This window comes from Musa acuminata, chromosome BXJ1-6 (assembly GCF_036884655.1).
Source record: "Musa acuminata AAA Group cultivar baxijiao chromosome BXJ1-6, Cavendish_Baxijiao_AAA, whole genome shotgun sequence".
Lineage (NCBI taxonomy): Eukaryota > Viridiplantae > Streptophyta > Magnoliopsida > Zingiberales > Musaceae > Musa > Musa acuminata.
Genome location: NC_088332.1, coordinates 4,212,815 through 4,236,525, shown reverse-complemented (window position 1 = coordinate 4,236,525; position 23,711 = coordinate 4,212,815). Strand labels below are relative to the sequence as shown.

At 36.5% G+C, this 23,711-nt stretch overlaps 2 protein-coding genes across 3 annotated transcripts; both read left to right on the top strand.

Annotated features, from left to right (window-relative positions):
- The first annotated feature begins 3,506 nt into the window (after window positions 1-3,506).
- Window positions 3,507-12,699, top strand: LOC103986831 (putative clathrin assembly protein At5g35200). 2 transcript variants are annotated; one of them, XM_009404940.3, is made up of 16 exons: window positions 3,507-3,639; window positions 4,108-4,227; window positions 4,331-4,400; window positions 5,318-5,415; window positions 6,134-6,275; window positions 6,365-6,465; window positions 8,209-8,292; window positions 8,389-8,439; window positions 8,527-8,592; window positions 8,667-8,732; window positions 9,700-9,780; window positions 9,892-9,969; window positions 11,419-11,577; window positions 11,656-11,731; window positions 11,827-11,948; window positions 12,113-12,699. In XM_009404940.3, the coding sequence occupies exons 2-16, from the start codon at window positions 4,132-4,134 to the stop codon at window positions 12,464-12,466; spliced, it is 1,644 nt and encodes a 547-aa protein (XP_009403215.2). In that variant the 5' UTR covers window positions 3,507-3,639; window positions 4,108-4,131; the 3' UTR covers window positions 12,467-12,699. The 2 variants fall into 2 exon arrangements, with proteins under 2 accessions (XP_009403215.2, XP_009403216.2); XM_009404941.3 differs by having other exon boundaries at window positions 3,597-3,639; window positions 4,118-4,227.
- Window positions 12,700-14,229: 1,530 nt separating this feature from the next.
- On the top strand, window positions 14,230-22,172 carry LOC103986830 (uncharacterized). The gene is made up of 3 exons (XM_009404938.3): window positions 14,230-14,687; window positions 16,214-16,401; window positions 21,498-22,172. Exons 1-3 carry the CDS (start codon window positions 14,285-14,287, stop codon window positions 22,026-22,028), a joined length of 1,122 nt encoding a protein of 373 aa, XP_009403213.2. The 5' UTR covers window positions 14,230-14,284; the 3' UTR covers window positions 22,029-22,172.
- The last annotated feature ends 1,539 nt before the right edge of the window (window positions 22,173-23,711 follow it).

The window sequence follows — 23,711 nt, the reverse complement described above, 5'->3', positions numbered from 1 at the left end:
AGTTTATGAAGATGTATATTTTAATTATATTTGGTGAACAGTAAGAAAGCTTAATTATATAAAATTATCATGATTAACTTTTCTTAGGACCGATTTGGAAGTTTAGATTAGGACAAATAATTTAGCCAAATCCAATTAATACAACATCAGAATAATTTATTAAGACTAATCGTAGATTATCACCTGTAATTAGTTGCATTTAATATTTTAATCCATATATCTTCAAAAGTTACATTGAGATTATATACTTATGAAGGTGAAACATTTAATTCCGTTTCTCCTCGTACCATCATAGACGAAAATATTTACTTACGATTCAGATTAATTGTTTCACTTTCATAAGTATAAATATCTCAATATAAACTTTACAAATATATGGATTGAAATGTTAAAGATAATTAATTATATGAGATAATTTATAATTAACCTTAGTTTGTCATTATCATGGCCAAGGCAAGAAATAGATGATAAGCTCATTGATGATGATTCCCCTACAACATGATTAGCTTCCTTTTCTCTTACTTTCTTTCTTTGTTCTTTTATTCTTGTTGGTCCCAAAAGACTTCAAGTGGGTGTGTACATCATGACTCAAAAAATGCCACCCACTTTTTGTTTGATCTGGTTGGATGTCCCATTAATCATTCCTTGGATTTCTAATTGATCACTTCCTTTTGGATCCAGTAATCTAGGATTCTAAGCTACCATTTTCTTCCTACTGCCTGGCAGTTCTTGGATTGCATTAGTCTTGCCATGCTCATTTCCTAGAGCTCACTTCTTGGTCTCACACAGAAGGTTAAAGCAGTTTTAATGGGCATGAGATTTTGATCAGAGTTGAGCACCACAAAACATGTGCAATCGAGGATGATAACACAAGTTTTCATGAACATCAATTCCAATATAATATGGGAGAAGCTTTTTTTATGTGGGAAAACTTCTAAAAGCAATGGTTTGGAGCCCCCCAAAAAGGGAAGAAAAAGAAACACCCCATTTTAAAGCTAATTATAGTGCTTTCTTTAATCATCTTTCTTGTGGGTTCTAAAAGCAAAACTCAACTTTATATTAATGGCATTGGTTCATCCAAAAAGCTAAACAGATTAATACTGATCTCAGATGATATTTTGTTTCCTTTTCTTCAGCATGAGAAGAAGAAGTGAACTCAACCAATAAGCTGTCCATATCTCATCATGACTTTAGTGTGAGTCTAACAATGCAATTCCCATTGAAGAAACCAATGGGTTTTGCCCAATATGAAACCTTTCTACTTCCCTTATTATTTATGAACAAGCAGCTATCTAATCTCCATAATCAAATGTTGACACCTGATACTATTTGATTTGATTGCTGAACTGCTAATATTTCTTAGGTCAACAAGGAAGATTAAAGAAATAGTCATCTCTCCCATCAAACTTGGTGGTTTGTCTTAATTTAGGTGTTAAACTACTCTTGGATTGAAAATAATCATCTCCAATTCTCAAACAGATCAACCACTAACTTCTCATCTTCAGATCAATCATATCAGTACACTCATTCAAGTTGACAATTTATCGGATATCGGTACCTAATAAAATCATAAAGTCATAGCCATTTAGGGTTGTTATATTTATCATCAACAAGTTCTATGAAAATTTATATTCTTTATTATATTAAAAACTTAAAATTTTTATTTATAGTTTCTAAAAAAATCTTTTTAAATTTTTTCATCTCTTCTCATACCACTATTTCATATCTTTTATGAGTATAAGTTTCATTTGAGTACAGTCATATCATCTAAAATGATATTATCATATTTTATCTTTGGTTGAAATATGAGTTTATTTCTTTCGTAGCAACTTTTGTTACCAAGACTTGATTATAAAATTAATCTCTTTGTTCTAAGGACAGAGAGTCAGATCATTAAAAAAAACCACTAAATTCTTTTTCAGAAACATGAATGATAATATTTGAGTTTCCAAAGTAGATTCTTCTTTTCTGATGCAAAGACTGTTGTCTGAGTCATAAGAATATTTCGTCAGCATAAGTAGTCAAGTCTTTTTTTTTTTCCTTGTTTGAATTGTGGAAAACAGATGCACATCTCAGTTAATCCAAGAACAACTTCTAGCCTCCCATTCTCTCTCATCCAATTTCTTTGAGCAGCCAAAGCTGACCTGCTCTACCTTATCATTTGTTGTTTCTGACTAGTATTAGTCAAAGCAATGGAAGCTCCTGAAAGAAATCCCCAACCCCTTCAAACTTCAAACATGGTTGTAGCTGTCACCAGCTTCCTCTGTTCTCATTTTTTTATAATCCCCCCTCCCTCTCTCTCTCTCTCTCTCTCTCTCTCTCCACTAATTCTCAAGCACAAATAATAATAATAACATTACAATCTCATACTTCTTGTAAACACAACAAGATGTTGTCTGCATTCAATCCTTCAATACAAGGAAAAACAGAAATTGTAGAACACCAAGCTTCATTGTTTAACTGTAGCATAGATGAGACAGAACAGGATGTCTTCATTTGCTCATTCCACTATGGCAGAGAGAAAATGACAGAAACTCAACAAATTAACCACAGCCAAGACCAATTTTTACTGCAATGAGGAATATCTTTTATATGCTCTCTTTTATTTATACATATAATCTAACACCAACAGCAAAAAAAATTGGCACCTAATGACTAGTTTTATGATACTTTAGCCTTCCTTCATCTTAAGTTACTTATCCTTGATTACATTGACTTTTAAAGGTCTTGACTGTTGATAAATATTCCTTCCCTTATCATTTTGTCTAGTAATAACATTTGGATCAATGATTTTTTTTCCATACAAAATTAACTTGAGAAAAGGTTAAATTCATTCTGAGTTCTATCCATCCACCAAACACAACATGATGACTAATTTTTTAATCATTTAGTCTTCCCCTTAAATTATTTATACAACATTGAACACATCAACCACATTTGACTATTGATAGTCTTTTTAATTATTTTATTTTGAGGAAAAATTGTTGCATTTCGAATTATGAAATTATTTTAATTTCTTTAATTTTATCATTTCATCTGTAAGCTTAAGTCAAGTTTTATATATACAATTTGAATTGTTCAAGAAATCATTCACATAAAATTAATTTGTAAAGAAGAGGTCAAATCATGATGAACTAATTTTATGATGAACTATTTTTCCTCCTACAAATTGAAGTAATTCCACTGTCCAATTACTACATGCTTACAAAGTGGAGCTGTCTATTCTCACTATTACCTCTCTTTTCTACTGTGCAAAAAGAAACAAGCATTTGAACTAAACAAGGGGAATCGAAGCAGGTGTGCCTTCCCTCTTATCCTGTTCCGGCAAAACGACGCCCCCCCACCGGCGACCCGACGACTGCACCGTTACCGACTCCGTTTCACTTACGCCACGCTGGTCATGAGCCGGCATCGAGAATGACGTCGTCAATTCTCTCACCTCGTTGGCTTCTGTTGGGTTGTTGAAAGGGACGCCGAGGGTACACCGCACCGCGGTCAGCCTTCCCCTCACAGCTTAGAAAAGTCGACGCTTGAAAGCACGCAGCAATCATTCTTGCCTGCCTGCTTTGATCCATTTCTTGATTCCCAGTCCCCCCTCTCTCCCTCTTCTCCCATTCTTCCGCATCCTCTCCAATCTTGGTAAGCACTTGTTGCTCTTGATCTATTTGTGTGGTCGCTTGATAAATATTTTAGGTGGTTGTGATTTACTATTATTTTTCTTTTCCCCCTTCGAATTTTGACTGGTTAAATGAAAAGATCTGATGATGTTTTGATTTGATACTTAAATTGTCTTGGGAGATTTTCGTGCGTTGATGCCCGGCCGTGATTTTGTTGCTGGTGTTGTAGTCGATAGTTTGATTTCGAGCTTTTGGAGCTAAGAATCAATCACCGGGAGGCATATCGTAAATCATTCTTTCAGAAAGAAAAGAAATATGGATTTGCTTGATGACTAAGATTGTGGTGCTTTTCGATGGATGCTACTGTAGCTAAATTGATTGTGACTCATGATTTGTGTTTTTGTGAGAATTAAATGGTCTTTTAGATGTGGATGCTGTTAGCGGTGGCCAATTGGATTCAGATGGTGTTGTTATCGATTGTGTTGACTAGGGTCTCTTAGGTTGGGAGCAGAAAATGTCTGGAGGAACGCAGCAGAGCTTGAGGAAGTATTTGGGTGCCCTCAAAGACACGACCACTGTCAGCTTGGCCAAAGTGAACAGTGATTACAAGGTTGGAAGTCATTGTTAATGCTTTTACCTCTACAACTTATTTCTATTTTATTTTTCTTTGTTCCCTGATCTGTTAGCTTGATTTTCTTTTTCTGTTAAACCAGGAACTGGATATTGCCATTGTGAAGGCCACAAATCATGTAGAGCGTCCCGCCAAGGAGAAGTACATACGAGGTAGGCACGGCATCGTTTGGTTTATTTGGCATTCAAAGATAATTGGAGCTTCTATGATGGGCCATTTTGTTTGCTTTTTTAGGTTATAGTGTTTCTTGGTGATGTTTTCTTGGAGTGGCATCACTTGTTAATTATTTCTTATCGACATACATGGTTATGCTTCAACATGATATGCCATATTTTGAAGTCATATAAATCTAATTACAGTATGTAATCTTTCATCAGGTTGACAAAGATATGTCATCTTTGTGCTAAGTATCTAAAGCTAATTCAGATGAAATGTCCCACTTCACTGTTATCGTACCACTCTCTGTTGGTTCAATCTCTTCATCCTTCTGATGAAGAATATATCCAGATAATTACACTTAAAATATATATAAGATAGGGCACACAAATTAAAATCATATTCTTGTCTGCCATCAATAAGATGACTTCCTGTCGTTCTAATGTACAAATTTCGATCTGATTCTACTAGGCATTCAAAACCTATCTTGTTACACAGATTAAGAAAGAGGCCAATGGACTAAAAGTTCAAAGGGCACCATTTACTGCATCTGCTATCCTTTTTGCTGACAATGAGAACTTTTTTAACTTCAAACAAAGATAGAAGCTAAATCTTGAGAGCTGAAAGAAAGAATCTCTGGAGGTTACCCACCTTTCCACTGTGGTAACCCCATTACACTTATTCTGGAGTTCTGGTGAATATTGAGTTTGTGCATAAATGCAGTAATTATATGGTTTCCTCCAGAAGAATTTCCTTGTTGGGCACACCTCATCTTTGGTTCTTTTAAGTCAGTTCCAAATAAGAACCACAGTTGATATTTGGAGTTCCTTTTTCTAAGTTTAGTGTTTATTGTTTTTTGTTTATATATTTTTGACTTGATGCTTGGTTAATTTGTTATTTAATATTTTTGCAGCCATCTTTTATGCTATTTCAGCTGCCAGACCTCGGGCAGATGTAGCTTACTGCATTCATGCTCTTGCTAGGCGTCTTGCAAAGACGCACAATTGGGCGGTATATACTCCACAATGATATTTTCTCTGCAGTGGTTCTATTTTTTTGTGCATAGAATAAAAACTGAAAAGAAAAGAATTTTGATTGTGCTGTTCTAATATTTCTCTGGAACTAAGCTTCCCTTGCTATAATAGGTAGTTGATTTCTAACTCCTTGATGACTTGATCTCGAGGGACAATTTAAAGGATGTTTTTAATTTTGATCGAGGGTGGGCTTTGGTACAACAGTAAGGTTGTTTCTCTGTGACATGGGCTTTGGCACACTTATTGCACCATTTCACCATTACATGAGCATTCACTAGATCATATATTGCATGGCAAGGTTCAATACAGAGAAAGACTTTTTTAGTAGAAAAGTAGTTAGAAACTTGTGGAAGAAGAACTCTTAACTGGCGAGATATGAAGTAATTAACTATGTGCAGCAGAACAAGATTTGAGAGCTGAAATTATGATTTGCCTTTTCTTTTGCTTATTACTTTTAAACTTGTATCTTGTTGGAAGCTTTTCTTTCCTGGACTTTCCTTTTTATGTAAATCTCAATAATGAAATGTGGAAGGATTTGAAATATCCAAAAAAAATATGAAATAAATTTACAAGTTAATATTTTTATGTTTCTTTTCAATTTCCAACTCAATGTGCCTTATTAAAAATTACTTGCAGCATATGTGCAACTTACTTATGTTTGCAGTGTCACTGATTTAATATTGGTTGCAATTCAGGTTGCATTGAAAACCTTGATTGTTATACATCGTGCTCTGAGGGAAGTGGATCCCACATTCCGTGAAGAACTCATTAATTATGGGAGAAGTAGAAATCATATGCTGAACTTGGCCCATTTTAAAGATGATTCCAGTGCATATGGTATTCATCCTGCTCAGCAGACTGTAGTGAGATAAACAAACAACTGTTTTATTATTTTACATGTATGTTCTTATTTGAATGGTTTTCAGCCTGGGATTATTCTGCATGGGTGCGTACCTATGCGTTATATTTAGAGGAGAGGCTCGAGTGTTTCCATGTTCTCAAATATGACGTAGAGACAGATCCTCCGGTATGCAAATGTTAATTTTTTTTTTCTTTCGTTTCTAGTTTTGTGTACGTAAGTGCTTTAGAAGCTTCCTCTGGTGATTTTGTTGATTCGAGACAGAATTATTTTTGACTGAGCATGGCAAAAAGTTGGGTATCATAGAACACCAAAAACTTAAAGAGTTTCCCGTGAAGCCTCTAGATATATCAAAGGCACGAAGGGTGAAGGACAAGTACATCCTTCCCTTTTCTAAGAACCATTATCTCGAGAAACATATTCAATTTATTGGCTTATTCATAACAATGAGTCTGTCAGCTGGGATTTCAGTAGATCAATCAAGACGCTGCATAAAGAGAATCCTGAAACTTCATAGACATAAATGATTTTTGGATATGAGTTTTGTGCATGCTGGAGATACTATTTTGAGATACTTATTAACTTGTTTATGGAATAATTTGACAACTTAAATAGTATCTAGTTATTTGTAAATCGAATTCCTTTTGAGACCATTTTGTGCATGCTAAACCTTGTGGAATGGGAGTGTCATTTAGTTAGATTTTTTCACTTTGTTGTAAGGATACATCTGATTTTATATTGGTGGGATGCTTAGAGCCAACCTTTTAGTACTTAGCAAATTGCGGTTTTCTCATCTCAAAATCTTTGCCCTCTAGGTGGGTTCGGCTCCAAGTAAAATACCCTGAGATTTTAGCATCTAAACCCTGTCAATTTTACCCATTACCATTGTTTATATATTATTATGATTTATCTTAGACACTAGAGATTGAGCTTTGGCATGACAATTGTCACTCCTTCACTGTATAGATGGTTAGAGTTTGAGTCACAAAAACAACTTTGAAAAATCTTTTTGTATAATTCTAAAAGTCTGGACATAGTCAAATTACCGGTAGGATTTTTTGTAGACCCAATATTTTTCATCATACACAGAAAGCTTATAACACTATGCGCAAGTTAAAAAAATTTTCATACAGAGAATTTTTAGTCGAGAGTTTTAACTTTATTCTGAAGTAGTTAATTCATTGCTCCCGCCATGAGGTAGAAATTAACATTGCATGGTAGATAAGTAGCTAAAATGAGGGCTAACATTTCTCTTTTGACACTTGGGTGTCAAGAATTTGAGTCACAGATATATTTGAACTTATAGGGGTAAAGTTGCTTACATGGACTGTACCCAACATCAAGTTGGAAGTATAAGCCTTATTTTTTTGGACTGCTGTAAGATATTACTGTTGTTGAGTTATCCTCAGGAGATATCATCATGGATCATCATAATGAATGATTACTTTTGCAGCACTAAGTATTGATGTGCCCAAATTATCCTCAGGAGATATCATCATGGATCATCATAATGAATGGTTACTTTTGCACCATTAAGTATTGATGTGCCCAAATATTATAGTTAGTTTTACTTGCTACAGTTATATCAGAATTATAGGAAAACTGTTTGGATCAACTTTATGCAACTAAGAAACCCTAAAACTATATACTTCCTAATAAGGGCAGGTGATTGAAACATAAATTTATTTTCTGTGACATTCCTTAGACCTCATTTAGATGATACATATTGGCCCCACATTGGGAGGAGTCTGGTTCACTGGGCCAAACTTGTTTCCTTTTCTTTCCTTTTTTGTTAGTATGGTTTCAGTTACAAACTCAGAAAGATAGTTAACATCTATGAGTTTTGTCATATACATTCCAATTCACTTTGTAATTTATTAACTGATACATTAATATGTGTGATTTCTACAGAGAACTAAGGATCTTGAGACTGCTGAGTTGCTTGAACAATTGGCATCACTACAACAACTGCAACATCGTCTACTTGGCTGCCAGGTAAGCAAGCAAGATGCACTAGTTATTATATGAGTCATTAAAGAATTTAGTTTGTCGTGTTAAAGAGTGATTGATTCTATTGTCAACATTTTGCAGCCACAAGGAGCCGCATGCCATAATGTTATAATTCATCTTGCACTTTCTATGGTGAGTGAAGTTTGTGTTTATTCTGTATAATGAATTATTTACTGATGATTCTCATGACGCTTGTTTTTTCTGACTTGCCACTGCTAGGTTGCTGGGGAGAGTATTAAGATTTATAATTCCATTAGTGATGGTATAATTAATATGGTTGACAAGGTATTGGAATTTCATAAGTTATTAGTTGAAGGAACCCATTAGTTTGAATTTGTTTCTAACTTGTCTTTTGGCAGTTCTTTGAGATGCAACGACATGATGCAGTAAGGGCACTTGATATATACAGAAGAGCAGGTCAACAGGTACCTAAAATAATTAACCTGACTGAGAAATGTATTGAATTTTCATGTTTGAGAAAACCACATTTTATTGTATATTATATCATGTAACGATAGAAGATGTTTGTTGCTATAGAACATCAATGCTAAAGTAACTGAAATAGGAGGATTTTTTGCTTTGGAAATTCAATTCAGATTTAAAATTTAGAGCAAAATGTTGCTTGATGGACAAAATAGAAACAAGTTAGTCTAGAAGAATGTTTTTTGTATAAGTATGGTTTAGATGTGTCAACTATTAAGTATATCTGGATTACGAGGAATGATGATTATCGGGATAATGGTAGTACTGATGGGAATCAAAAAGTAACTATCCAATAATGTTAGGAGTAGGATAAATTTAAAGGACTAGTTTTCACTGAGAGATGGATTACCATTTTGTTTGGCAAGTTGATCTTCTTGCTTGAAGTCAACAGACTTGCATCAATATCCTAGAGATGTCCAACTGAATTAAAACTTCAATGTGACTACCTGAAGAGACACTTCAAATAGTATCAGGCAGACATTTCTTTACCCTCTTTTTCCAATCCTGGATTCTTTATGGTCCAATACTAGCCATCAGTACAACAACCAAGTTATTTGAGTTCAGATGATCCGAGAGACTGAGTTGGCTTGGCTTGGGTGAACTTAATTGAGAGGTGATTGGACTCAGTCCAAGCTCAACCAAGCCTTGAAACATAAATTCAGGCTTCATTCTGTAGTGATTTGATTAAAAAAACCAAATAATCAATCTGAAATAACTTCTGAAAACTACAATGGAACAGAGCCTGAGCTGAGCTTGCCATTAGCCTATCCACTCAACCTTGTTCAATCGTGGCTTATTTTTGCAATAAATCTTGGAAGTAATATGCCAATGACTAGACCTGAAGTTAGAGCAAGTGTTTCAATTTGTTTGCAGCCATACTAACACAAATTTTTTCTGACCTTTCTGCAGGCAGAAAGATTGTCAGAATTTTATGAAGTATGTAAAAGCATGGACATCAGACGTGGAGAGAAGTTTATAAAAATTGAACAGGTCCTAATACTTTAGCTCTCTCGTCGTTCTCCTGTTGGTTAATATGACAAGGAGTACTTTGTACAAATAATTGCCCAATCTGACGGAAGTTACCTTATTAAAAAATTGCAGCCTCCTGCATCATTTTTAACAGCCATGGAAGACTTTGTGAGAGACGCTCCACGAGCTTCCACAGTTCGCAAGGATCAGGTTGGAAACCTACTTAATTGTTTGATTTTTTTTTTTTGTCTGATTATGATCAATATGTTCTGCAAGCCTGCATATCAATAAGAAGAGTGATTTCTGTAATCTTTTCTATCAATACAACATTTAATAATATATTTTTATATCTAGTGTTGTAAGCAAGCAATAACAATTTAACCTACTTATGATGAAAATTGGAGCATCACTTGCAAGGCAATATAGTGATAATGGATCAATGATCTTACCAGGCATATAAAAAATAGACCTTCATTGTGCATGTTATTATATTGTTTTGGTTGATGAAAGTTTAATTAGGAATAACCCTAAACTTGAGTTACCGAGACAAATTTTAGAAACTAAAGGCTAAGCAGGCTAAAGGTCGAATTCGTAAAATGTAATTTAACAAGGTAAGAGAAGAACTGGAGGTGACTATTGATTAAGATGGAGGCATAAAAAGTTTCTACAAGTAAATGCTTTAGGTATATTAGATCTATTATTCAACAAGGAGATATGAAGATATTGCTCGTAGAATAAGAGCAAAATGGTAAAGTGGAGCAATGCATTGGGAGTTTTATATGATTATTGTATTCCTTAGATTTAAAGAAAATTTTCCGATAATTGTATGTTGATCATGCAGTGGATTGAAGTATTAGTCAATTGAGTTGTGTAGAAAAAGTTAACATAGTTGAGATAAGAATATTGAGGTGGATATACAAATTTACTAAAAAAAGATAGAATAAAAATTTCATGGGCAAACATTTAAGTATAACTATGATAAATGATAATGTGAGAAAAAAAATATTTAAGATGGTATACAAATATTCAAAAACATCTATAACTATCATTGTTAGATGAGGTGTGAGAACAGATTGAGGAAGAAAATGTTACCAGAAATCATAAAATGAATTTGATTGCTCTTCATTAAATTAGGAATATTGTCCTGTGTAGAGTTCGGTGATGGGAAAATATCCATGTATCTGACTCGGAACAAAATAAAATGTTACTATTTGTTGTTGTGTTATGGCTTTAACATATAACTAATTTTAAAATTAGATGAAACTTGAATTCCTGATATGACTTGTGGCATGTGAATTGTTTAGTTTAAGAATTCACAAGTAAAATCATCATTTAACTTTTAGTTGGTAGTAGTCATGGAATTTTGCTGCTAAAGTATTTATGAGATCCTTTGACGGTGATTACATGATTTTGTATAGAACTTATTTCATGGTGATGATACACGTCACTTATTCTGATCCGTCTTCTAAAAGGAACTTGACAGTACTTGATGTCCGTGCAACAGTACTTAGTGAGAAATGTTTGGAATAATTGTTAAATCCTGAACTAAGCTCTTTTATGTATTTGTCTGAATATCATGTGGTTTCATCTGAAATTTTTTTTTATCCTACTTGATTACTGTTAACTGTTAGTTTCTTGAAAATGTAAATGATCTCTTAGTCAAGAGACGACAAAGATGCTGCTTCAAAAGTAGTATTGGCAATTGAGTACAAGAAGACCCCTGAAGAGGAAGAAGCACCTCCACCACCCCCTCCACAACCAGAACCAGTTAAAGTGGAAGCCCCCGTATCTGTAGTATCAGAACAGACAGATTTGCTGGTATGAAACAGATCCAGAATCTCAATTTTCCTTTAGCTTACAATATATCTGAATCTTATCTCAACTTATTTGTATCAGGGACTAAATGGTGCAACTCCAGTTGCATCAGAACTAGATAACAAGAATGCTATGGCACTTGCCATTGTACCAGTTGGTAAACTCCCTAATCAGCATTGCTAATGTTCCTTATTTAAGCACATGGACTGGTCCCTTTATTTCTTTTCTCCTTTTAAATGCAAATCATTTCAGATAATGTTCCTAGCTCTGCTACCTCCAGTAGTCTGAATCCAGAGAATGGAACTACAGGCTGGGAATTGGCACTTGTAACAGCTCCCAGTTCAAATGAAAGTGCTGTGACTTCAAGTAAATTGGTAAGAGTTTCTTATACTGCAAAGTTCTGCATTCTGACCTAGGTTCTCAGTTCCCTGAATGACTCACAATTAGCACAGATAGCTAGCTCAGTTGGGATGCCACCCATGCAAAATTATGATGATTGCCTTCTTGACTATTATAAATGCAATCGACTATCGTGCAGGGTGGAGGATTTGATAAGCTCACATTAGACAGCTTATACGACGATGCAGAGAGGAGAGCAAATCAGAATGTGAGCTACAACCCGTGGGAGATGGGTCGGATGGCAGGTCCAATGATGCAACCAGTGGTTCATGACCCTTTCTATGCCTCAAATGCAGTCGCTGCACCTCATTTTGTGCAGATGGCAGCAATGGCCCAGCAACAACAAGCTTTCCTACTCCAGCAGCAGATGATGATGTCTGGTCAGCAGCCTCAGCAGACCCCTTTGAACCCTTTTGGTAATCCATATGCAGATGTCTCGTATGCTTCAGGAGTGCCTCTTCAACCATCCAATGCATATACTCGCCTCATCTAGATGAGAGAGGAGCATCTTTGTATTTTGTTCTTCGATAGGATTATTGTTAATAGTGGTCTACTGCAATTTTTAAAGAGTATATTGGTCGATAGTCTGATTTATTTCTAGTGGTGATTGTAAGATGTGCTTATATATATGCATTTGCTTGCAGTGTGAGGCAAGAAGAACAAGATTCGATTTGTTACAGTAGATTGTAATAATGGATAATAAGAAATATTCTTTTCTGAATTTTATGACCTTTGTTCCTGCAACTAAAGTTGTAAACTACAATATTAGTGCTTCGACTGTTAGAATGAAACTGTGTTTATTAATGAGTTAATTTAGTTTTTATTGCTTTGTTGATTGCTGATAATTCTTTTGAAAGATTCTTTTTGCTAGTGTCACACATTGGTTGAACGAACAAGAGATCCGACTCTCCCCTGCTTCTTTATTTACATGATTTGATCACTGAATGGGAAATAAGAATTAGTGATTCACATTCTTGACATAAGATCCAGAGGAACATGATTCTAATTCTCACTCAAGGGAATCCAAACACCAGCAGGTAACATTTCGATTGGCATTTCAGAGATGGACTGAAAAAGCTTTCATATAACACCTCATTAAGCGATGGTGTCCATTTTGATCACTCGACTCGACTTGTTCAAAAGAGTCAACTTGGTCGAAAGAGGATTAATTATGTAGTTCCTATAGTTACAAAAGTGAAACATCTAAATTCATTTATAATGACATTTGTTTTACTGATGAAAATATAAAAATAAAAGATAACGACAACGTCGTTGGGCCACGAGTGGTTATTGTGGATAAGAAAAGCGATGACGAGCTGTTGAGGATCGCTTTGCATCAATCCTAGTAAGTGAAAGGACTGTCAATGTAGTTGCAGAGTGATCCTCACCAGTTAAAAATATTTTGTTATTTTTACTTTTATATTTTCATTGATTAAATTGATATCGTGAAGATAAATAGATTTATATATATATTTTTTCGTAATTGGATGTCAATATAATATTTTAAAATATAAAAATCGAGATAACGAAGATAGCTAACTACATATTAGCTATCTAATTAGTCCATCTAATTGCTGATCTAATCAAGATTAGAAAAGACTGCAGACAAGTGTTCGAGAATGAACCGTTGGATCGGGTTAGAATTGCCCCCTTCAAGTCCGGCAACAACTCAGTGCAAGCCCGTCGGCGGGCACCCACGAAGACTGAAGTCTAAAGCCAGGCAGGATTCACAAAAGAGGTTGCAGGTGGCAGTCTGTCTGTGGTCAATCAACATCAGACCCTGCAAACAGCATACGGGGCCCATCTGAAGCCCAATTCGATGGTTCATTTCGGTGAAACCGGTCTCGGAGTTCACAATTCGAGGGGTAATCATAATATAGGCGTAGTTTTAGCGCAATCCTGCAACCAATCCAACTTAATACAAATATCAAATGTTCCGAACGCATTCTTTCAACGCTGAGAAATTGCATATTAAGCCATCTAAAGTTCAATATAGCATATGTATCCTCCAAATATTAAAATATTATTCATGTATACCTGTAAATATTTAAATCCTCCATACGTGTGTACCAATAAACAACCACTATTAATGGTGACCGATAAATTTAGAAAAATCGAAGAAAAAATCATTCTTATAGTTTCATTTATTATTTATTATTTTATGCTATACTTAAATTTGTAGGAACAAATACAGAAAAAAATACTTTAAAGGGGTATATATGAAAATTTCCTTAAATAAAACCACGCCCCATTACCTCTCCTGCTTTCTTTTCCTCTCTTCCTCCTCACCGAAACCGTCGAAGCCCTAGCCATGGCGGTGCGTGGTTTTCGTGGCGTGAGGGACGACCTCTCCGAGCTCGGCCGCCACCTCCTCGACATCGCCTGCTTTATCTCCCCACTCCTCCCCCCGCCCCATCACGACTCCCCCCCTCCGTCGCCCCGCCTCCCCGCGGCACCGCCGCCATCGCCGCGCCTCTCCTCGAGGGCCCTAGCCGGAATCCTCAGCGACCTCGCGGAGATCGGAGGAGGCTTCCGAAGCGGTCTCTCTCGCCTTTCCGGCGCGTTCCGGAGCCCTGCCGATCGCTACGGAGGGTACTCCGATCGCGCCGGCTATGCGGGTACCGTCGGGGTGTCTGAGGAGCTGCTTGAGTTCGTCAGTGATCTCGTCAAGTGCCCCGAGTCATGGCTGGACTTCCCGGTGTCTGTGGATGACCGTAATTTCCTTACTTCATTAATTGAAGGATGCTTTTGTTGCAATTGAATGTGTGTTTTTTTGGTTGTCTTGAATTCTTGAATTTGGAGGTTTCTTTTTTTGACAATTTATCCCTAAATTAGAAAGACGTGCGAATCATAGTGGACATCAGCTCGGACGATAAGGGTAAAAAGTTGTGATAATTGCGGGCTACGTGTTGCATATTACCTACTTCCTTTCAGCTTTGTCTACTAGCTATAATCTTTCCTCTCCAAGTATTGCTTATGGCAGCATGCCGTTGTAACGGCCTCCTTTAGTGGACACCATTTCTGCTCTATACTTTCGCCACAAAATCTTAAGCCTCATTATCTTCCAATTAAATGTAACACTTATTCCACTTGTGTTTTATCTTGGGCAATTTGCCTATGTTTCATCTGCCAGTTTATCTGTGTTACTGGGCTCAGTTGATGTTTTCTTGCAGGTTCAAATTCATATGTTTAGCTAGGAAAAATTCATTTTTTCATTGTAACATTGGTATGGCCATTGTTGGCTTGACTAATTTATAAGAGGAGTCTTGTCTAGTTCTCTGCCCCTGGAGTGCTACCTAGGAGGTCCAGCCAGCTAGATCCTAGTTAGGTTCTAAATAACAACTATCAACTCTTTTGTGTGTTCAACTTTAAATGTTTGTATTTGATGTTTCAAATATGTAAATGTTCAGCTGTTTTTATCAATTCCAAAGTTGTTCTTCTGTGCTGTTCATTGTTTCATCTTTTTAATGTTAATATGTTTTTTACACATTAATTTTTTTTTGTTTTTACATTCACTGTCATCAAGATTTTGAGTCCAATGATGCCAGAAATAGAGTATTTGAATCCTTCATGGATATCATGTAGATTGCAGAAGTGCAGAACTTGAAATTGTAACTCCCGTCTTTTTGTTGACCCTCGTGTACCAATTATCATTGTATATATTGATCATTGCCTGAGGCTGCATTAGTAGAAGCCTTGTGAACAACATCTGTTGTTTTTTATAATGATATATTATGGTGGATTGTAAGAATAATTCCCTCATAAATTTGGTTTTCTTGATGTCATCTTAGACTAGGCAGGGTTAGCAGGACCCTTGTGCAAGCCTTTGTTGTTTTTAACTCTATATATTATGGTGGTGGATTGTAAGAATATTTTCCTCTTAAATTTGCTTTTCTTGATCTCATCATAGTTTATGGTTAATCTCGTTAATTTCTTTTTATGTCCTTTGTGATAACATTTGTGAAACGACTTTTTTAGTTTTATTTACTTCTTACGCTGCTTATTCAGGGCTACAAAATGTTTAGGGACATAATAAGTGTTTCAAAACTTAGAGGAAGTATCTGCATAAGTACTTAGTACCAGTATGCACGTCTATCAAAGATGCACAAAAAGGCTAAAATTTGCTATATTAACCATGGTTGTCTTTAATTTACTTCTGATTTTGACAAATCTGGTGTGGTTTACTGCTGATAGACTGACAATGGGAAGCGACAACTAAATTGTTGGTATAATTTTGCAGCGTTTAATATGTCTTGCACTCAAAGAGAACACATTTCAACTGTTGAAGATGCTATTCCTGATTTGCAATCTCTTCGACTCAGCCTTTGTCCCACCTACATGAGTGAGGAATACTTTTGGAGAATATACTTCACATTATTGCATCCCAAGCTGAGCAAACATGATTCTGAATTGTTATCTACTAGTCAGGTATGTAATTAAATTCTTCATAGTACATATGAACTATACTTAAGAAAAATTCCCATGCTTCAAAATTTCCAAATGATTTTCTTGCTTATTGGTATATTCAAGTTATTAGTTTATCATGCTTCAAATAGTGGGTTTCCATGTAATTTTCGTGAAGGTAGTAGCCACCTGGCCTTATCTGGCATATTAGCTTGTACTACTAATCTGAACAGCCATTAGATCCCAAACGTACGGTCTGATTTGTGCAATTTATGTTAAATTGATCAAAACTCAAACATATTTAGGCTTTGTTGGTCAAAACAGTCCAAATTAGCTGATGCACCCCTTAAAAACTATTGTGGGTCTTTTTCTATTTGTCTTTTCTACTGAAATATGTTTCGCAGCCCCCCTTGTTTTTCCTCCTCTCTAGCTATCTATCAATTTTTTAGATCTGGCCACCAGTGTCCACCACCACTACTTTTTGCTGGCTAGAGGTCCCATTTCTCCTGTTAGATTTTGTTTTTAGATGTTGAACTTGTAAAATCTATGTTGCTATAAAATAGACTCGTCCACCTCCTCTGTTGTCCGCCATCCTAATTCTTCCTGATCTAGCGTTGACTATCACCATAGATGCCTGTAGCTGGTGACCTGCCAACAACTAGGTAATGCTTTTTTTTTTCTTCTTTTGTTGTTTCATGTACTGAGAAGTATTATATATGCAAGAATTTCCTTTTATTTTGATCTGTTTGTGAGTTATTAATTAGAATTGTATAAAAGTAGACTTTCATCGCTTGTATGTTTTATAGTTACCCATTTTTGACTGCTAGCTTAAATAAAATTTCTGTTATTTGCTTTACAATTATATATGTCTCCCTCGTCATTCTAATATTTTACTTATGCAATTATACATGTTTCAGTTGACAGAACAACTTCCATGTACCGAACTGGGGACTGCTGAATGTCGTTTACTGGAATTCTTTAATCATATAAAACTTAAAAGTGCAGCTGCATAGAGATTAGAGATGGACAATATCTTGTGCTAGATAGATAGCTTATGTTGATGTTAAGAATGTGCAAAACTGACCATCACCTACTGACCAAATATCATACCTCAGACTATGTTATCCTATTATTTAAAAAAAAAAAATCAAATAATATCTGAAGAAAATTAAATATAGAATTATAAAAGAAATATCAGTACTTAATCTTTCATCTTTTGCAAGGATTGAGGAACCCATGAGGAGGCTGATGAAGAAAAGAAACTGCACGACAAGCAATAGACAAAGAGGATTGAGAACATTTAGGAAAAAAGGAATTCCTTACACGTATGAGTAGGCTTTAAATTTTCTATAACAATTTCTCCAAACAAACATATTTAAGACTAACAGAGTCACATAAAGTCAGGCTGAGGGTCCCAATTGTCTGGTTCAGCCAGTGATTTAAAAAGCGCTAGGCGCCAAAAGGCGCCAAGGTCCAAAAACGCCCGAGGCGCTAGGCGCTCGCCCGAGCGAAGCGAGGCGCTAAAATATAAAAATATAAAATATAAAATATAATTAATAAATATAATTATTAAAAAATTTAAATAAAAATATAAAAATATATAATATAATTAATAAATATAATCACATTAACCGTATAAACCTGCTGACGGAGAAACGAGGAAGCAGCGACGAGTGGTGGCGGCAGCAGCGGCGAGCGACGGCGGCGAGCGGCGACAGCAACGGCAGCGAGCGGCGGCAGCAGCAGCGGCAAGCGGCGGCAGTGACAGCAGCAGCAGCAGCGGCGAGCGGGAAAGGAAAAGGGAGAGGAAGGCGCGAGCAACAGGAGGCCTCGAGGGAGGCGCGAGCAGCGGGAAGGCTCGCGGGAGGGCTCGTAGGAGGCGAGAGGGCTCGCGGGTGGCGAGAGGGCTCGAGGGAGGCGCGAGCAGCGGGAAGGCTCGCGGGAGGGCTCGCAGGAGACGCGAGCAGCAAGAGGGCTCGCGGGAGGCGCGAGCAGCGGGAGGGCTCGCAGGAGGCGTGAGCAGCGGGAAGGCTCGCGGGAGGGCTCGCGGGAGGCACGAGCAGCGACAGCGGCAGCGGGAGCAGCGGCAGCGAGCGACGAGATCGCGATCGGGATCGAGAGCGGCAGCAGGTTAGTGTTGGGTTAGGGTTGGGGTTATATCGGTTTAGTTGGTTCGATTGAACCAACTAACAACCGAACCAGCCTTGGTTTACCCAGGCGCTCGCCCGAAGCGCCCAGCGCCTGGGCTCGGGCGAGCGCCCAGGCGGCGCCTGTTTGAAGCGCGCCACCTGGGACATTAGCGAGGCGCTCGGGCCTCGCCTCGCCTCGCCCGAGCGCCTTTTGCAATCACTGGGTTCAGCTAAAGATATGGTGGTAGGTTCTCCCAGTGGAATAAGTCTCTTTTGGGTTTTTCATAGTGTCAAAATTCCCTTAGTGTATTTCCTATAATTTTAATTTTAATAGGCATTTTTATGACAATTTGATCAGTATATGTTTAGTTATGTGGGAGAAACTACTACTGTGAGTGTTTCATGATAGCACTTGAGATTACTTGTCAATGTTGAAAAGCATGTATATTTATTAGCATTTATAGGTTTTGAGATATGATTGAACCTTGTGATTCTGCATGCATTTCAAATGGAATGACAATCATGTTCATATTTCTTAATTAGCTTTATCATGATTTTGCTTGATCGAAAAACTGATTCATTAGCTTGATATACATGAAACTATGCGACCTCAAATACTTAAACATAAGTTGAAGATGGTAGACTCAACCAATCTAATACTCCTCCCACTTCCAATCTGGGATTAGACTAGGGTGTTACAAACTTTTTTACATAATAGGCCTTCCTACTTGTGTGTACCCCATTAAGTATTGGGTTAATTCTGATATCAATTGTCACAATTCAGTGTCATGAGAGAACTGGCTAACTTGATAGGCTTGATAGTATGTGTTTCAAAATGTTTAAATCCAAGTTTATAGTAATAGATCCATCTTCTATTTAAATTATGTTTAAATCCAGTTGATGTTTAAATTTTCCCACTTCCACTTCCACTTTATAAAGAATCTGGTTTGATGTTATCTTTCAACACTCTTCAGTTTACAACTAATGTGGCACAGATGGTTTAATTGTTTTCTTTGTTGCCTCAACACACACACAGATTATTTTTGTATGTTCTTTTATATTGTTTTTACCTCATCGAGAAATCAAATACATAGATAGTCATCTTGCATGACTCTTTGTCCATGTCACTCAGTGTTGTCTAAATCTGCTCATGTACTTGGTGTCTTGGTTATCATGTTTGCTCTCTCAAGTTCTCCCCTTTTGCTTGCTAAATTAAAATTATTGCATGTGTGGTATTCTGGCTCATACGCCTATTTACTAATTATTCCATCTCTTAGATTTCATGGTTAGAATTTCTTCAAGAATTGATTCTCAATATTAGAATAAAAACTTTGTTCTGAAAACAAGAAATATTGTGACATACAAAGCTGAAAATTTGCACGAAGGTATTTGCAAATGTTACTTTGAATCTGAATATTAATGGAATTTCCACAATTCTAGAATGCTAATTACATTGTCCAACCATGTTATCTTGTCAGTCTGTGTTTCTGCTGGCTTGAAAAGTTACTCTTCCATTTGATGTGCCTAGGTGATAAAAAGTTGACCGCCTAAATTTACAGTTATTGTTGCTCTGGTGCAATATTTTCCAGGCACACAGAAACATGCTTGTAGCTATATCTTGTTAATATGCCTGCAATATTTTACCAACATTTGGCCTTTCTGTTGACTCTTGAGAAATGGATATGTGTGATCATTTACATCATCCTAATGGTAACTAGTTAAAGCAAATATTTGCTCCTCCTGGAGGTGACTTATTCCTAAGCAGTCTTTCTATGGCTTATTGAACTCCTATGACTACTCCTACTGCCTATAACACCCCGGTTTAGTCCTACACTGGAAGAGATTTACTTGTAAGGGCATATGATGGATGTGCTATATTAGGGAGTTAATTGGTTGACTTATAAGGAATGTCAAAGTATTGAGCTACCCCTAGGGTAGGCTAGACCTGATCCAGTTCGGTTCGAACCAGAACCAAACCAGCCCAGTTGTTCGTTGGTTCCAAACTAAACCAAAACCAGCCCTTGGCAGTTTGGTTTCGGTTTGAACTGGTGATTCCAGAATTTAAATGAAAAATCAGGTCAAAGGGGCCTTGATTGACCGTTTGAGCCAACTGTTTGAGGCCCAATGGTCTAGTGGTCGATTGTTTAAGGCTTCAAGGGGTAAATTACCTATTTGCACCCCCAATAGTGATATAAATGCATTTTGCAAGGGTGTTTTGGTTATTTCATAGTGATTTGATCATTTCACTAATCAAAACTTAGAAATAAAATTATGATCTTTTGTTGCTTCAAACAAGGTTCGTCGTACCACATCGTATTGCTTAGTATGAGCAGTATGTATTGGTTCGACTAGGGATCGGTATGGGTGGTACATATTGGTACGTTAGTATGCCCCACCATTCTGTCTATCAATATGTCGGTACAGCTCGGTACATATCATACCGATGTCAGTTGGTACACCAATACAGACCGGTAAGACAAACTATGGTTTTAAATTATTTTAATTAAAAATTAAAAGTAAAAAAAGGAAGTGACAGTTTAAATGGAAATCAGAACCACCAGAACCGAAATGGGTCCTGTGTGGTTTGGTTTCGATTCCCAAAATTTAGGAATCGGAATCGTCGATTCTAGAACCGGGGTCAAGTCTAGGGTAGGCATCATATGCCCCTACAATTTAAGTTTAACTACTTAGGTTTAATCTAGAACCGGGGTCAAGACTTAGGTTTGATAAGTGGATGAATACGGTTAACTACAATTTAAGCATTTTGGGCATTTTGACTAGTGGTTTGGGCTCAATAAATAAACATGTCAGCATCCTGCTGGGCCTGGTCATGATACTGTTTAGCTTATTTTTTTCTAGTGTTTCAGGTCAAGGTTCTTGAACTTCAATAATGCTTCATTGTAAACATGCACCATATCTTAGCAAATTAACTGATCAGCTTTGGGCTTATTGTTTCATCTCCCTTTGATCATTTTACTAGTCTCTTGACAGATTTTGGACTCAATGCGCATAACTGCCAAGGAGACATGCAATAGGCCATCTACTCAATCTCAAAACCTTGACTCGGAAAGCTTACCTTCATTGATGAGTGAGAAATGTAGCACTATCCAGCAAGAGCATAATGAAGCATGGCAAGATGCATTGATGGCCAAGTCGAGATCTCAACTAAGCATTGATCAGTGGTCTGAGGTAACAAATCCAGCGGATGCTTCCGGTGACACAATAAAATTTGTACCTGATGATGTTTCATTGAGGGACACTACCGAAGGTAATGTTTTAGTGATGGAGAAGTACATGGATTCGCTCTTGACAGAAGAAGAGCAGGTGCGTTTGCCCTACTCCTTCAGGAGGAAACATGTCTCTGCCGGTGAGGAGATCATGATAAATCAAAAAATGCCAAAATTGAAGATGTCTTCTGATGAGGAATCTGGTGATTGGCAAGCAGTTGAAGATTCTGACTTCGAAATTCTGGAGAAATCTTCAGTTAATAAGAGCACTGAAAGTTTCCACCGCCATACATAAATTTCCTTTTTCCCGTTTATTTCTGTAAAGTGCTCGATCTGCTGAACCATCATATGTCTGCTGTGGCACAAAGTCTATCCCTGTATATTTCTGTAATTAACTATGCTTTTGTCAGATGGAAATCTGATGTCAGCTTTCATTTAATTCAAGCGGTTGCATCCACAATATCAGTTCAACAAATAAGTATTGTACAAAAAGTAAGTAAATGTCATTGCTAATATAATACATAGATTTTGTTGCTACTAAAAGAAGTACAACTGCAATGTACAAAAAGGCTAGAGAACCAAAGTGTGGCATATTTTATGTAGGAATTATCATGAATTATAAAGACTAGATGTTGAGGTAGTTGGTAATGTTGGATTAGATCATCTGAGATGATTCTATTTGTTGAGTTATGTTTGTATAATTCTACTTTTACCTTTGTATCTACAACCGGTCGACCTTTGGGTTTTAATTCTGATAGATTATTTGGAAATATTTTGAGCATGGATGAATCAAGTTTTAAGATGTTTCTCAGCTGGTCAAATGAATGTTGGTTAATTTGATTATTTAGAGCAAAAATTTATCGAACGTGTTTTTGGGCTTGTGAATGTGATTATGAGCTAAATAACGATAAACCAATCCAAATTTAAATTTAGGTTGTATGCTGATTTAATGTTCGAGAAGTATCACCATTTTGTTTTTTTCATGAACATGCACTGAATTTGAGACCAATTTTCTAATTGATATGCAACACATTGCATCAATCATTGTGTTTTCTTAATTTTGAATCTCTCGATATGGAATAAATTAGTCTTTTTATTTAAAGATATGATTAATATGTGATAGATCTCTCTATGCCAATTGACATATTCCCTCTATCTCCTACTTAAGTCCGAAAGGGATCCAACTAGAATATTTTGATGGTCGGTCATCCTCCGACATCTATCGCCATGTGAAGACTAGCGTAGAAGAAAAGGGTCATCGTTACCTTTCACCTACTTCCCTCCATTAACTATCGTTTGAGCTTTTTCTCTCCCAATTGTCTACATGGGTAAAACATCAAAGGAGAAAATTGTGATGGTTGCAGACTTGTCTCCTCCTTTGATCAGTTAGAAAAGCTAACTCCTAATACTATGCAGGGGTTATTTTTTTACGAAAAATTCATACCTAAAAAAGGATATCAAACTAACTTGAACATCAGAGGGACTAGGTCGGAAAACTTTTCATCTTAGTGCACATGATGCCTCAGAAGCTTTAACCCCCACCTCGAAACCATCTTAGTGCCACCACGAAACCACCCTAAGACCATCTCGGAGTCACTTCGGATGCTCCTACGTCTTCAGATTTGGACCACATAGAGTTGACTCGGACGTAATTCCCCTAACAAAAATTATTATTCAATTTTATTTCATAAGTTAGATTATTATTTCATGAAATTTATGTCAATTAAAGCAATGATATCCATTAATTTTAGATTCTAAATTTTAAATTATATATATATTGGAATACCAATAATTTTAACTAATTGCTATGTACTTTTATATTGTGAGACGAGAATCGGTAAATTAGTTTCAATATTGCAAACTGATGTTAAAATTATTTATATCTGTATAGCTAAGTCCATAGATTAATATTCGTAACATATTAGTATTGCATATTCGATGCTTTTGGGTGATTCCAACATTAATACGAAACTAATAT

Bases quoted from the DNA above. Each gene is read 5' to 3' on its own strand.
- LOC103986831 (XM_009404940.3), top strand. From the start codon at position 4,132: ATGTCTGGAGGAACGCAGCAGAGCTTGAGGAAGTATTTGGGTGCCCTC. The intron at 8,293-8,388 runs GTAAGCAAGCAA...AACATTTTGCAG, and splicing joins ATCGTCTACTTGGCTGCCAG to CCACAAGGAGCCGCATGCCA. The intron at 9,781-9,891 runs GTCCTAATACTT...AAAAAATTGCAG, and splicing joins AGTTTATAAAAATTGAACAG to CCTCCTGCATCATTTTTAAC.
- LOC103986830 (XM_009404938.3), top strand. From the start codon at position 14,285: ATGGCGGTGCGTGGTTTTCGTGGCGTGAGGGACGACCTCTCCGAGCTC. The intron at 14,688-16,213 runs GTAATTTCCTTA...ATAATTTTGCAG, and splicing joins CCCGGTGTCTGTGGATGACC to CGTTTAATATGTCTTGCACT. The intron at 16,402-21,497 runs GTATGTAATTAA...GTCTCTTGACAG, and splicing joins AATTGTTATCTACTAGTCAG to ATTTTGGACTCAATGCGCAT.